The sequence below is a fragment of the Myotis davidii genome, unplaced genomic scaffold, assembly GCF_000327345.1.
Source record: "Myotis davidii unplaced genomic scaffold, ASM32734v1 scaffold225, whole genome shotgun sequence".
Lineage (NCBI taxonomy): Eukaryota > Metazoa > Chordata > Mammalia > Chiroptera > Vespertilionidae > Myotis > Myotis davidii.
The window spans coordinates 1,356,644-1,371,737 of record NW_006296222.1 but is presented as its reverse complement, the minus strand read 5'-3'; the positions used below and the strand labels follow the sequence as shown (position 1 = coordinate 1,371,737).

The window sequence follows — 15,094 nt, the reverse complement described above, 5'->3', positions numbered from 1 at the left end:
ATGGTAAAAAAAATCAGTCTTAGATTTGATGAAATATGGCCTTGTTAGTATCAATATAATGCTAGAATTCATTGTTTTATTGAGATGGATTATAATTGTATTTTACTTTTATATTTATGTGTCAATTTTTGGAGGTATTATTATTAAATTTTTTTGTGACAGCAATTTTGGGGAAAAACTAGGATGAGAGCATTGTATTTATTTAAAAAAAGAAAAATATAAAGACACTACAAAGAAATGTTGACTTTTATTTATTTATTTTTATTGTTGACAGTTATTATAGATGTCCCCCAATTTCTCTCCTTCCCTTTGCTCCCCTCCTCCCAACCCCTGCCTCACCCCAGGCCTTTACCACACTATTGCCTGTATCCATTGGCTACCATGCATATATGTATGTAAGTTCTTTGGTTAATCTCTTACTGTCTCCCCATTCCTCTCTGAGATATGTCAGTCTGTTCCACAAATTTATGCCTCTAGATCTATTTTGTTAGGCAGTGTATTACGTTCATTAGATTTCACATATAAGTGAGATCATGTGATAGTTGTCTTTTCCTACCTGGCTTTGCTCAGCATAATATTCTTCAGGTCCATTCATGTTGCCAACAAAGGACAAGAAATCTGTCTTTTTTACAGCTACATAGTATTCCATTGTGTAAATGTACCACAGCTTTTTCTATCCACTCATCTACTGATGGGCACTTGGGCTGTTACCAGATCTTAGCTATTGTAAGTAACGCTGCTATGAACATAGGGGTACATGTATTCTTTCTGATTGGTGTTTTGGGCTTCTTAGGATATATTCTTAGAAGTGGGATTATTGGGTCAAACAGTAGTTCCATTTTTAATTTTTTTGAGTAAATTCCATACTGTTTTCCATAGTGACTTCACTAATCTGCATCCTCACCAGCAGTGTACTAACATTCCCTTTTTTCCACATCTTTGTAAGCACTTGTTGTTTGTTGATATATTGATGATGGCCACTCTGGTAGGTCAGAGGTGATAGTTCATTTTAGTTTTAATTTGCATCTCTCTGATGATTAGTGACATTCAGCATTTTTCGTGTGTCTGTTGGTCATCTGTATGCCCTCTTTGGAGAAGTGCCTATTTTTAAATTGGGTTGTCTTCCTTTTGTTGAGTTATATGAGTTCTTTATATGTTTTAGAAATTAACCTCTTATCAGATGTATTATTGGCAAATATGTTTTCCCATACAGTGGGTTCCCTTTTCATTTTGATCATGGTTTCTTTTGCTGTGCAAAAGCTGTTTTGTTTGATGTAGTCCCATTTGTTTATATTTTCTTTTGTTAACTTGCCCAACTTTTATTTTTTAGATGAAAATACTTAATGGGCTAGTCTTAATCTGAGTTTAGTGTTATATACAATAGGGTAATTAATGAGGGCAATTAATTACTTAGCTAAAGAAATAGCTGAGTTCCATGAAATGTTGTAAAGGTATTTTTCCTAAAGAAGTTGATGAGTTAGACCAAGTGTTATACGTGATCATAGTTGATACACTTAGTGTACAGATCTAATCCATTCTTTTATCCAATACTAGAGGCCCAGTGCACAAATCATCCACAGGTGGGGTCTGGCTGGCCTGCCCCAATGGGGGCTGATCGGTGCCTGGCCAGTGCAGGGGGAAAGGACACGGGAGGTTGGCCGCCCCGCCCCAATGATCTGGCTGGCCATTCAGGCGTTACGATTGCTGGCTTTTTATATATGTACATGTTTTACCAGCTATAGGGGGAAAAGAAGTTTATAATAATGGCCCTCAATACTCCAGGGATTGGATCTTACTTTCCAACCATATCTGAAAAGTGAAGGCACACCTAATAGCATCAGGTAATTGGCAGCCACATCTATGTCCTCTATTCTTAAGTAATATGAGAAAAGTGGTCAAATAATTTCATTCCGCTTTCCTCACTTTTAAAAATTCTTCCCAAACTAGCAACCAAAAGGTTAGTTGGCGTTTGGAGTGATTCCTTTCCCAATACCCCCTACTGCTGCCCTTTTTTATATTTGTGAGTGAAAACCCAAATTAAGGTTCTTTAGATAATTTTGCCTCAGAAGGCCATCAGATTACTGATTTTTCTCCCTAGCCCAGTGGTCAGCAAACTCATTAGTCAGCAGAGCCAAATATCAATAGTACAACGATTGAAATTTCTTTTGAGAGCCAAATTTTTTAAACTTAAACTATATAGGTAGGTACATTGTTATTAACTTAATTAGGGTACTCCTAAGCTGGCCTTTGCTGAAAATGTCCTCAATCTGATAGAGGTACGTTCTCGCTGAGGTCGACCCCTTCCAACTCTCCCATCCTCAACTCATGCATGAATCGCGCATCTCCCCCGCACTGCTATCCCGCTGCACACCTGCGTGTCTCCCGTCGCCCGACCAACACCCCCCACTTCTTCTAATGCCACTTCTTCAAAATAGACTCGTCCAGGCCGAAAACCAACTTCTGTGCATGGGCCACGGAGTTTCAATGGCACTGTACGTGCGTGCCCGCATGTGGTGTTTTGTGGAAGAGCCACACACAAGGGGCCAAAGAGCCGCATGTAGCTCACGAGCCGCGGTTTGCCAACCACTGCTCTAGCCTATAATAAGCCTTCAGAGGGTTAGGGAAGTATGAATGTCATCTTTTTAGAAAGCCACTTTTGACCCATTTGCATTAGCTCCTTCAATTTTTGTGCTGGAAGATGTAGATACCCATTTTTTAATAGGTGTATCTACAATTTAATTTTTTTAAAATATATTTTATTGATTTTTTACAGAGAGGAAGGGAGAGAGATAGAGAGTCAGAAACATCGATGAGAGAGAAACATTGATCAGCTGCCTCCTGCACACCTCCCACTGGGGATGTGCCCGCAACCAAGGTACATGCCCTTGACCGGAATCGAACCTGGGACCTTTCAGTCCGCAGGCTGACGCTCTATCCACTGAGCAACACCGGTTTCAGCTACAATTTAATTTTTAGTAGAGTGGAATTTTAATGTTATGTGCTACTACTCATTTGAATATTTTGCTTAACTGAACGATCTTGTAGACCATGCAGGTGATTGAGAATCAGGATGCAATAGTATTATTATAACACAGGCAATAATTGCTCTTTCATGGATATTTCAGAAGTGTAGTTTGGATCTTGCATTTCTTTAGTACTATAGATATGAGTATATATCATTATAGAATCATAGTCATTTTGTTGGGGTCTCATATATAATTATTACATTTATACACTCACTTTTTTATTACATGCTATTAAATTTTTTAATTGCATTATTAGCCATTTTTATGCATTATCAGAATTTTTGCTTAGTTTCTTCACTATTTATAAGAAAACTGATACCCAGAAAGTGACTTGCCTAAGTGAGGAGGAGCAGAACTCTAGTAATAGCGAGGTTCCAGTCTGCTATATTTTCAGTACTTGGGGAGATGTGCTCAATAACATTGTAATTTGACCATTTAAACTACTGATTATTTGGTTTCTGACTAATATATATTGCATATTTTGTCATGTGAAGGATGATTGTATCATCTAATGTAAGCTTTCTAAAGTTGTATTTGCTTGGGCCATATTGCCTCTTAATAAAGCCTTTGACTTGGAACTATAGAGTATCTAGGAAAATTAATTGGATTGCTTTACTATGTTAAATTCCAATAGTTCATTTGCCAAATGCTGTGATGTGTCTGGGGATTTTTGTTTCCATATGACCTTTTCTTTTGCTGATGATATGAATGAAATATTTTTTTCTTTTAGTTGCCTACTCTTTGTTATTGTATATAGAAGTATTGAATATGTCCAGAAAAATTATTTCTACTCTTGATTTTTGAGTCTGTAAACATTAATTTTATTTAAACGATAGCATGGATATTTATCTCTAGTTGCAGGTACTGTACATACAAAACATTTAGTTTCATTTTAATTTTGGAAAATAACAATTATGAAAATAGATGTTTATCACAAATCTTTGTTTCCCAAGTAGAATAATCAGGTTAGCATTAAGACTTCATAGTCATATGGTGTATGCTGTTATAATATGGTCTTAAAATTATATCTGTATTAGTGACTGAAATAGATTGGTGCTATTCATTGGTGCTATTCCTGGTTATGTTTTGTAATAGAGGACTTTTGAATATATGACACTATAAAGCAGTGCTGTTCAATAGGTAGGTCTTCCTGCAATGATAGAAATCCACTCTAACTTAATGTGTAATTAAGCCTTTCTCTTATGCTACTTGAGTACTTGAAATGTGGTTAGTGTGACTGGAGAGTGCATTTTAAATTTTATTTAATTAAATTGAAATAAATAAGTGTCTAGTATTGGACAAGCAGAATAAAATTAGTTTTTCCCACCCACTCATCCATCTTTCCACGAGGGTAGTAGGTTCATATTTTAAACTTCTTCACTTGCAGTAAATAGCCTTCTTCTGTTATTTTCAGTAAATTTGATTTTTACTTATATGATGAAGAAGCTTTTCCTATCTTAAGTTTCCCTCACCTCTATTTGTAATTTTTTACCTATAATTTTTTAGTTAATCTGTGTGAATTTTATTTCTGATTCTTTATATTTTATTCTATGTGCGAGGTCAAAATGGTAGTGTTTTGCCATATTTTTTTTCGTATTGGAGTGTATCTGTTTGTTTCTCCTTTTCTGTCACACATACACATCCTTTCCCCACTCACAGAATCGAAGTGATTGATTTTTTTATTTCCTTAAGGAGATTATGAGACCTGTGAGACAGAGGAGATTTATTTATTATCTTACCTGGGGCAGCTGCTGTGTTATCAGGGAGCCAGGTGTTAACCTAATAATGATAATAAAGTTTGTTGCTGCAAACCTGAGGTATCTATTTATCAATTCTGGGCAGTGAAGCTTCCTTCCATGCCTGCCTTTTTTACTTTATTTTTGAGATGTTGGGTTGAGGTTCTTTTTGTTCCTCAAGAATTCTCTTTTGAATTCTAAGAATTGTATTTTCCATACCTGATTTTTGCTTTGACTGAAAAAGACTCATCTCTTTGAGATTTTTGTTTAGCATGAACTAATGAAATAAGTCTGTTCATTTAATAAATAAATACCAAGCATTTCTTCTGTGCTAGTCATTGTCCTGGGTCCTATAGCAAGGCGCAAGACTGGCCAGGTTAAATTTTTGTTGGATTTGTTGTCTAGTTAGAAAAATTTGACTTTAAGAAGTAAACAGGATTTTAGACGGTAATGTCTAACAAGAAAAGCAGTAGGATAATTTGACAGAGTGACCAGGCTTATTGGTGGTATAGTAGTTTAGATATAGCAATTAGGGAAGAGAAGGGGATATTTGACATCCAAACATCAATACAAGATCTTTTATTGCCCATTTTGACATGGCAATCCAAGAACTTTCCCTTTGAAATTCTACCTCTAAACCTGCCACAAATCTTTATAGGAAGCACATCGCTTGGGTGATTTCTTGATGGAGTTTGGGATGATATTTTCTCTTTTGTTCTATTTTTCTAGCATGCTCATTTAAAAAAACTCAAATGTATCTTTTCTCCCTTGGTTGGTCCCAAAATGTCTGCCATTTTCAAAGCAAATACAGTACTATACTGCTTGATTTAACTGGACTTTCAAGGGCAAACTCTGTAATAGGCTTTCAACCTGGAATTGTACAGGCTTGATTTCACTTACTGATTCCACTCATGTCAGACATGTTTCATGTATAATATTTAGTTCTTTATATAGCTTTTGTATTCTGCAGATATTTTGGATAGAGATTTTATGCACAACACTTTTATAGGCAGGTTTGTTTCTATTAAGAGGCAACATAATGCCTTCATTGGCTTCTTTAAGAAATGCTCAGGAAAGTGTATATACATGTGTTAAGAACGTACTGGGATCTAACTGAAATTAAGAGTTTGGTGGTGATCACAGATCACAGTGCCAATGTTTTCTCCCCTAAGTTTGGTTCTATATGAAATCAGAGATCTTGCCCGTTTGTGGGCAAAACTTTTATTTCTGTTCATACATCGGTCAAAATAGGGTAGCAACAGGAATTAAGGGGGCCTGCCAGTTTGTTTTTGACCATAAGTATCAGTCCTTACACACTACAAATATTCTGGCTTTGTGCATTTTCCCTTGTATTCCTCATGCTGGATGTTTCATAAACATTCTTAGAGCAGAGACTTCATCAGACTATATAGACCAGCTGTGGGCAAACTACGACCCGTTTGAAATGAATAAAACTAAAAGAGAAAAAGACCGTACCCTTTTATGTAATGATGTTTACTTTGAATTTATATTAGTTCACACAAACACTCCATCCATGCTTTTGTTCCGGCCCTCCGGTCCAGTTCAAGAACCCATTGTGGCCCTCGAGTCAAAAAGTTTGCCCACCCCTGATATAGACTGACCTGCTTAACTCAGAGTAAATTATAATGATCTCAAAAGATTATAAAAAAGCATTTGATAAACATCAATACTCATTTCTGATTTAAAAAATAAAACTTGGTAAAATAGGAATAGATGGATACTTTCTTAATCTTATTAGAAAGAAATTCCAATAAAAATGTATCTTTTTGCTAACTATTTGAAAAGTTCCTAATAAAGAATTGGACACATCACAGTTGCTTGGTACTTGACATTCTGGAAATACCAACCAATGCTGAAAAGTGAAAAATATGATGTACTAATACTGGAAAGAAGGAGTACTTATATTTTTAAAATATGTAACATAGTGAATACATAAGAAAATCCCTAGACACAAATTTCAGCATGACGTTTTCTGGTGCTTAAATAGTACTCTATAAAGAATCCATTTATAATAGCAGTAAAAAACATTAAATACCTATTAACTTATAATAGCAAATAAGGTACAAAATGGCTTTGAATAAGCCTAATGACTATGTAGGTCCTGTAGGAAGACAACTGCAATTAAATATTTTAATTCATACTAACAACACTAATATAACAAACTGGTTTTAAAGTTTAGTGAAGTAAATATGTGCAAATAGCTAGAAAAATTCCAAGGGGAAATATATTGCTGTCAGGGTGGACAGGGAAACTAGCCCTTATTCCCAAATATTAAAACATAATATGAAAGGCACAGTTATTAGAATAGTTTAGTACTGACACTGAAATAGATCAGTAGAACCAAATGGAGACTTCAACAAAACCTGAAATGTATAAGTACATTTAGTATATGTTAAAATTTGTTTTTCTGATCAGTAGGGAAAAGAGATGAATGGATTATTCTTCAGTGTGTGGAGATAACTGGCTAATAATTTGGATGAAAATAAATCCAATCTTTGCCTTGCTTTTATATAAGAATAAAATCACAAATGGACCAAATATGCAAATATTAAAAATGAAACTAGAAGAGCAATGAAAACATGAGTGAATTTTAAAAGTTAATTTCATCAAGGGCAGGTCTTTCTAAATGTAACTTACACAAGTCTTAAAAAACTAAGAACAGATTGATATATTTGCTACATAAAAATTAAAATAACTAAAGTTCATTACACAACAAATGTTAAAGAATATGCTGGGAGGTGAGTGAGTGGGTATTTGCTACATTTATTATATATATAAAAGCCTAAATGACCGTCCGACTAGTAGCTGTGACGTGCAGTGACCATCAGGGCCAGATGCTCAACACAGGAGCTGCCGAGCTGCAATAACTTGGCAGCTGCAGTTCTCAGGTGACATACCTGGAACCAGAGAGAGGGAGCCCGATTCCAGGGTGCATCACCCGAGAACCACCCTCTAGCAATCCAGGACCCCTCGGGGGACGTCAGAGAGCCGTTTTCAGCCCAGTCCCCACAAGCCAGGCCAAGGGACCCCACTGGTGCACAAATCTGTGCACCAGGTCTCTAGTATTTGTATAAAGGGCAGACATTCTTAAAAACTTAGTTATCTTATAAATTAATAAAAAGATAAGACAACCATGTAAAATATACAAACAATTCATAAATACATAAAAATAACCAGAAAACATGCAAAAATATTCAGTTTTCTTGATTAATGAAGAAATTCCAATTAAAACAAGATACTGTTTTAGACCCATTAGACTGGAAAATATTTGCTTATTAGTGATGGCTTATTAATGATGGCAAGAATGTAGGAAAATCTCGTATATATAATTTGTGGAAGTGTGAATTGATGTAACCTTTTTGGAATGAACCTGTCAAAATTAAAAATGCTCATGTCTTTGGATTTAGCAGTTACTACACTTAGGAGAATTTATCATAGCGCTTATTTAGAAATACATGTGAAAGAATAAATATTGTTTCATTGTGTGTAATGGTAAAAATTTGAAGAAGGCAGGTGTTTCATTAGGTGACAGGTATACTAAATTATGGTATATCTATATAGTGAAATACCATAAGAATGTTTAAATAAAATTAGATAGATATTTATGTTTTGGTGTAGAAGGATGTGTAAGATGTAATAGGTGAAAAGGATAGCTTATGTCACGATGTCTATTTTATTTAAGTGATACATTTTAAAGTTAGTAATGTGAAGTTTATATCTGCATAGTAAATATATTGGAAAGACTTTAACAATAGCAATCTATGGAGAGGAATTGCGAGGTTGAAAGGAATAGATTAGGGGAATTTTTTCTTTTTACTTTGCACTCTTTTTTACTACTTGTTTCCTTTTTTAAAAAAACCCAGATACTTGTATCAGTTTTATGCTTTAAAGTTTTTAAAAGCCAAAAACAGTATCAAGTTTAGATTTGTATCAAAACATAATTACATTGCATGGGATTTTATTCCTCCTAATAGAAAATACAGAATGAGGAACCTTTCATTTTGTGGACAAATAACATTTATTTAGTATTTGAGAATAGCATTGATTTTTGTCTCTGAAGTGTTAATGGCATGTCGTCTGTACTTCTATCGAGTTCAGATATTTTATTAAAGATCTAACAGCACTTCTCTCAGAGATTTCCCTACCCTTTCTTCTACCAGCACTCTCCTGATTTTATTTATCTAGTAGGTTCTATCATAGTCCAAAAGTAATGACAGTTTTTCCTCTAGATCTTCCTGTAATTTAGGTGGGCAACAGGGTAGATTTCATCACAATACTTCTGTGTTAAAAATAACATGGGCCAATTGTAAGAGGTGCCACTCCCTGAACCAGAATTGGTGTGGGATCTGTATGACAGTTTTCCCTCTAAAATATCATTAAAGCCCTGCTTTCTGCAGTCTTTTGACATTATAGTTTTCCACTCATATTTCACAGGGTGTGGGGTTTCTTTAGCTAAGAACTTCATAAACAAGGCTATTTAAATCACATGTCCTTTACTGGTTCTGACAACTGAACTCTCTTCACTATTCTGATAAACACATGGACCACTTTCAAGTAATGGTCTTGCCAAGAAAAGACTCTCTGTAATTAATATGATAAAATGACAAGTGGTTGTCCTCCTAAAAGTACAGAAAAGTTCTGCTATGTAAAGCACAATCATTCCTTCCACAGCCATGCAGAGGTAAGTCTTCTGCTTTGCATTGCTTAACACATTTCGTATCGCTCAGGAGTTTGCTCCTGTTTGCGCGCCATCTGTTAAGAACCGCTCACGAGTGTTCTCGTTTTTCACGCCCATGGGAAAAGGAGCGAATCTAGATACTTATGTAAATTTTGTTTGGTCCCTCTTCATAGAGGAAAATGTTTCACGCAGTACCGTGCATTAAAGTACTAGGAACTTTAATTGTTTAATTGTTTTTGTAAATAAAAATGTTATAATTATTGAAAAACAACACCTAAAGTGCATTACGATGATTTAAATAACATGCAGTTTGCCCAAAAACGTAGGGTACTTGGCGTATGTCTTAGAGATTTTTATGCGGTATGCAATGTGTTTAAGACCTTTAGTGAGGCTCTTTATAAGTAATCCTTGATCAGAAAATAGCACCTCCCTGAAGCAAGTTATACTTTGATACTGGGTAAGTAGTTTTGTTAAAAACTTTGAGTCCCTGTAGAGGAAATTCATTACCCATGATGCATTCATCTGTAATAACACTGTATTATTTAGGGTTTTCAACCTTTTTCAACATTTATCCAGAAGTTATCTTTCTCCTCCCAAACTAACTCCTAACATGCCATTAGTTGTGATCTTTCAGCAAAGGTCAAGAATAGAAAGAAAGCTATGTTTATTTAATTTAAAGGCTACGGCCCGTTTCAGTCTTAGATTTTTCTTCAATTTCATCTCTACTTCAATGTCTAGTTTCTATAGCAACTGAATTAGGTGCTGGATCAGAAAAAAGAAATCTTCGGATGTTAAAAATTTGGTTTTTAACCTAGGGAGGGAAGAAAACAGGCAACACTCTCAACACTTTTCCCTGGGCTGATGCCTACATTCAGTTTCCAGGAATTCTGTATTTTTTCCTAAAGAGGCCAGACACTTAACTCTTCTTTCACAAAGCCGTAGAAAGGACAACTTAATCACAGTAAATTTAATTGATTAATCAAATCAAGGCAGCTAAGAGAGAGAACTCTTGCTCTGTGGAGAAACTAGTGAGTGACCAGTGGAACTGTTTGTTTGTTTTTCCCCTCAATGGAATGTCTCTGGGAATTATGTGAATTGTCTCTTTTTTTAACCTTGGATTTCTTAACAATAACTTTTTCTTTTTTATTGGTCTCTTGTTCAAGTGTGATTGGGAAAATCTCAAATGGTACTTCTGTCTATATTCTCAGTCTATCTGGGTTACGGAGTGGGCACGACATAGTATGCCACTTAAATGGGGAGATGGAGGTAGGAGAAATGATGTTAGACACTAAAATGGATTACATCAAGGGGATGGTATAAGTACTTAATGTTGCATCTTCATAAATGTGAATAGTATTTAAATGAAAGCTAATTTTTTTTTTAAGTTGTTGAAGCTGGAGGAAGATTAATGTGTTTTTTTTTATATAATAGGAACTACCTTCAGTTGAAGAACTAACTATTATTTTGCCTGAAGATATTGAATTAAAGCCTCTTGGGATGGTTTCAAGTATTATTGAACAATTAGGTATGTAAATAATTTTATTAATAAAAATGATATATTAAGTAATGCATTAATAATCAAATCAGAGATTTTATGACTAGTGAATTTTGAACAGATAAATTTAATTTTACTTATGTAATTCATAAATATATTTTCTTTATAAAAATTTAAAGTCTGCTTTTACTGACATGTTTCTCCAGAATTTTCTTTGATGTGCAATATTCGTTTTCTATTGCTATTAAGTTACTACAAATTTAGTGGCTTAAAATAATACAAAGTTATTATTTTGCAGTTCTTTGGGCCAGAAATCTGTCATGGATCTTACTGAGTTAAAATCAAGGGGCCCATCAGGACTTACATTTTTTTTTGTAGAGGCTCTAGGGGAGAATTCGTTTCCTTTCTCCATTCAACTTCTAACAGCTGCCTGCACTTCTTGGTTCCAGACTCCCTTTTTTCACCCTCAAAACCAATAATGTAACTTCTCTCTGAACAGAGCCTGGAAAGCTTCTCTGCTTTTACAGACTCCTTAGTCCTTCATGTGTATTCTAGGGTAATTGCTCCATCTCAAGGTTCTTTTTTTTAAAATATATTTTATTGATTTTTCAAAGAGAGGAAGGGAAATAGATAGTTAGAAACATCCATGAGAGAGAATCATCGATCAGCTTCCTCCTGCACATCTCCCACAGGGGATGTGCCCGCAACCCAGGTACATGCCCTTGACCGGAATTGAACCTGGGACCTTTCAGTCCGCAGGCCCACCCTCTATCCACTGAGCCAAACCGGTTTCGGCTCAAGGTTCTTAACACTAATCACAACTGCAATGAAAAAAACCTTATTTATTTATTTTTTAATGAAAGGTAACACTCACAGGTTTAGGGATTAGGATGTGGTTATCTTTTTTTGTGGAGAGGGCATTATTCTGCTTACTGTCTTAAATTTTATGATATAAACATGTAAATTAGGAATGTCTGTGATGTAATACTGATATGAATGGCACAAAATATGAAACGGTTGGATATGAGACAACTAGACATTAAGGATTTCCTTTTAGCTCCAAGAGATAGGTATCAAAGGGCCTTGAAATTAACATAGCTACCATTAACTCTCATTGTGAGATACATTTGAGAATAAACTCAGCGTTGACAGCCATAGGATTTTTGAACTGGGAAAAAAAAGTAGATCATACACCAGCTCCCTTAGTTTTTAGGACTTAAGGGGCCCAGAAAAATGTTTCACTTGCATTTATGATCAGTTGTATAATGAGTCATTGGTAGAAATTAGACTTTTATCTTTTGACCTTTTTCTAATAATATACATATCAGTGTTTTTTTAAAAAATTAATATAAATTTAGATAAATCTCTACTTTTGTAATTTATTAAAATTTAGGTTAAAGTGGAACATTTTTAATAAAAAGTATAGTTATTAAAACTCTGTACATAATTCTCAAGTTATTACATTAGTTTTTGAGTCATCTTATTGATAACTGGAACAATGAGCCAAGGATTTTCCCCTGGGGTCATGTCTTGTGACTCGAAAGAATGGACCAGAAGATTTAAGCAAAAGTGTGGAAAATTATTACAAGCAGAGTCAGACTCCCTGCAAGGGGAGAAGGACCTAGTAATGGGATGCCCCTTAAAGCCTTGTAGTCCAGGGGTATATATTTGCTACAAGCCTATCTGTGTCATCAATTGATCGATTCCCTCAATTGTTTTTGCCCAGTAGCAGACCTGATCTTTCCCTGTTCCTATGTGTTCTTTCTCTGTCCTCTGTTCCTATGTTGAACTTTCTCTTTTTCTATGCCTTTGTACACCTTGTGACTGCAGGCTCTCCCTTGTTTTCCCATGCCTCCTGCTTTGAGTCCAGAAACATTTTATTATTTCTGCTAGGTTGGTTTCTGTGATTAGGCTTGCTCACACTGCCATGTCTGCCCCTATTGCCTTTGTTTTCCACTGGACCCCTACCATATCTGCCTGCATTTCAAGCTAACTTCTTTCATTATGGTATTTAATAATATGCATAAATAAGTGAAACGGGTAATTACTTGATTATATCATATGAATTGAACATTTATTAGACTTGATGTACGTAGGAGATTGTAGGAGATGATTGAGAATGAATTCTGTTAGTGCTCACTATCCTTATCTTTATTCCAGAAGCAGATCTAACTCAAAGAATGTTGACTCATGCTTGGTTGCTTATATGTACATTCAGAATTTAGAAGCACTAGTTGCTGCCCCCGACACTCCCATCCCCATTGCCATTTTGCCTCTGGTTTGGGGTCTCCCTAGTCCCTCCAAGATCATTTTGCCCCCACCCTCATATTTAGGGTGGATGTGGGCTTACAGATACAAAGGCCCTGCTCCCACCCCTGTAGTCCACCTAGCAATTTCCCCCTTCCTGCCTTGGGGGCCCGAGATGTAGATATTATACAAAGGTTTCTAAATGCCCTTTTTTTCTGTGCACTTTTTTATTTAAGAAGGTGGGATCCCAGGTGGGAACCCTCTACAATAAAGTTGGTGTTTAGGAAAAAAAATTAGCTGAAATTTTTTGAATGAATCTTCACAATCTGAACTAATTTGTTTTTTCTAAGTAGAGATGACATATCTATATAATGTGACACAGTAGTCTTGCTTGTTGCTCTAATTTTCTAAGAACCTATCGTCCCTCCACCCCCCTTTTGCTGTAATAGATTGTTTAACATTTGTGGCACTTAAAAAGAATTGGGGTATGCTAGACTAGTGGAATAATGCTTTTGCTTCTTGAGAAAAAGTGATAAAAATTGCTGTGTGCTCTCTCATTCTTCATCTGTTCAGAGGAAGATACTTCTGTGGTTAACTTTTTCATATAGCAGTAAGTAATCAATGCTCATAGAAAAGAATGTCTAGAGTGAGAAAGAAAACTAATTTTTTCTAAAACAGGAGTTTTGTGACTAAATTATACATTTTTGGGCTAAAAATTGCTTGAGAAAATGTACATGGCTTGAATTTGTTGATTTTAAAGGGTGAGTCAAATTTTCTGTGAGATTTTATACTTTAATTTTCTTTCTTAGAAGTTTAGCTTTTTGTATGAAGTAAAAATTTGTAGAACCTATTTCACTGTGCTATGTTTAATAAATAGAATTTGTTTATCCATGAGGCATAGTTACTGTGGCATATTATTTCACCTTAAATTTCAAATTAAAGCCTAAATTCTCATTTAAATTCTATATTACCTCCTGATTAAATCTTAAAATAATCTGTTTCGTTTTATTTTTCAGTAATAATTGAATCTATGCCTAAACTACCTCCAGTTAATGAGGAGACTGTAATTTTTAAGAGCGATCGGCAGACAGCAGGGAAGGTTCGTAAAAAAATTTCAAATTCTACAAATTATTGTTTCCTTGTGGCTTAGTGTTTTTGACTTTCTTTATCTGCCCTAAAAACAGTTTATTAATTTTAGTAGATGAGCAGTCTATAACTCTCAGATTGTATATTCCCTTAGTACATCTTAATTTTCATCAGTACTTTGTCTGTGTATTGATTTAATACTGCTTATTACTCTTTGCTGATTGAGTCATTAAATAGGTACTTTGTTAGGCAGTGGCTCTTCATATTAAATAAGACACAGTTCCCTGTTTTCCATGTACTCACTATTAAATGCAGCAGATTATTTCCACCATGTAGTAGGTCTGAAACTTTTTTGGTTTGTGAGTCCCATTGAATAATGGCTCTCAAATTATGTATAATTAATATATATAGTTAAGTAGTATCCTTAAGGTAAGGTTTCTTTTAATATCTTAATAATGGAACAAACCTGTGTGTTCATCCTTGATATGGAAGACCTCAAATTTTACCCAACAGTTACACAATTCTAAGCAGTCAGTAGAAGACATAAAACTTTCTTAGATTAATCCTGGCCTGTGTGGCTCAGTTGGTTGAGTGTCGTCCTGTGCACCAAGAGGCTGCTGGTTCAATTCCCAGTCAGGGCACGTGCCCAAGTTAAGACTCTTATCTCCAGTTAGGGTGCATGTAGGAAGCAGCCAATCGATGTTTCTTGGTCACATTAATGTTTTTCTCTCTCCCCCTCTCGCTCTCCTAAAAATCTATAAAACCATATTTTAAAAAACCCCAACAACTCAGATCAAATCTGTAA

The 15,094-nt window shown here is 35.1% G+C and overlaps 1 protein-coding gene across 1 annotated transcript in view; it reads left to right on the top strand.

Annotated features, from left to right (window-relative positions):
• The window catches only part of NAF1 (nuclear assembly factor 1 ribonucleoprotein), a 51,601-nt gene that overhangs the window by 14,835 nt on the left and 21,672 nt on the right, over window positions 1-15,094 (top strand). Inside the window, exons 3-4 of the mRNA XM_015568698.1 lie at window positions 10,893-10,986; window positions 14,220-14,302. Coding sequence (XP_015424184.1) covers window positions 10,893-10,986; window positions 14,220-14,302 — 177 coding nt within the window. The remainder of the gene's footprint in view (window positions 1-10,892; window positions 10,987-14,219; window positions 14,303-15,094) is intronic.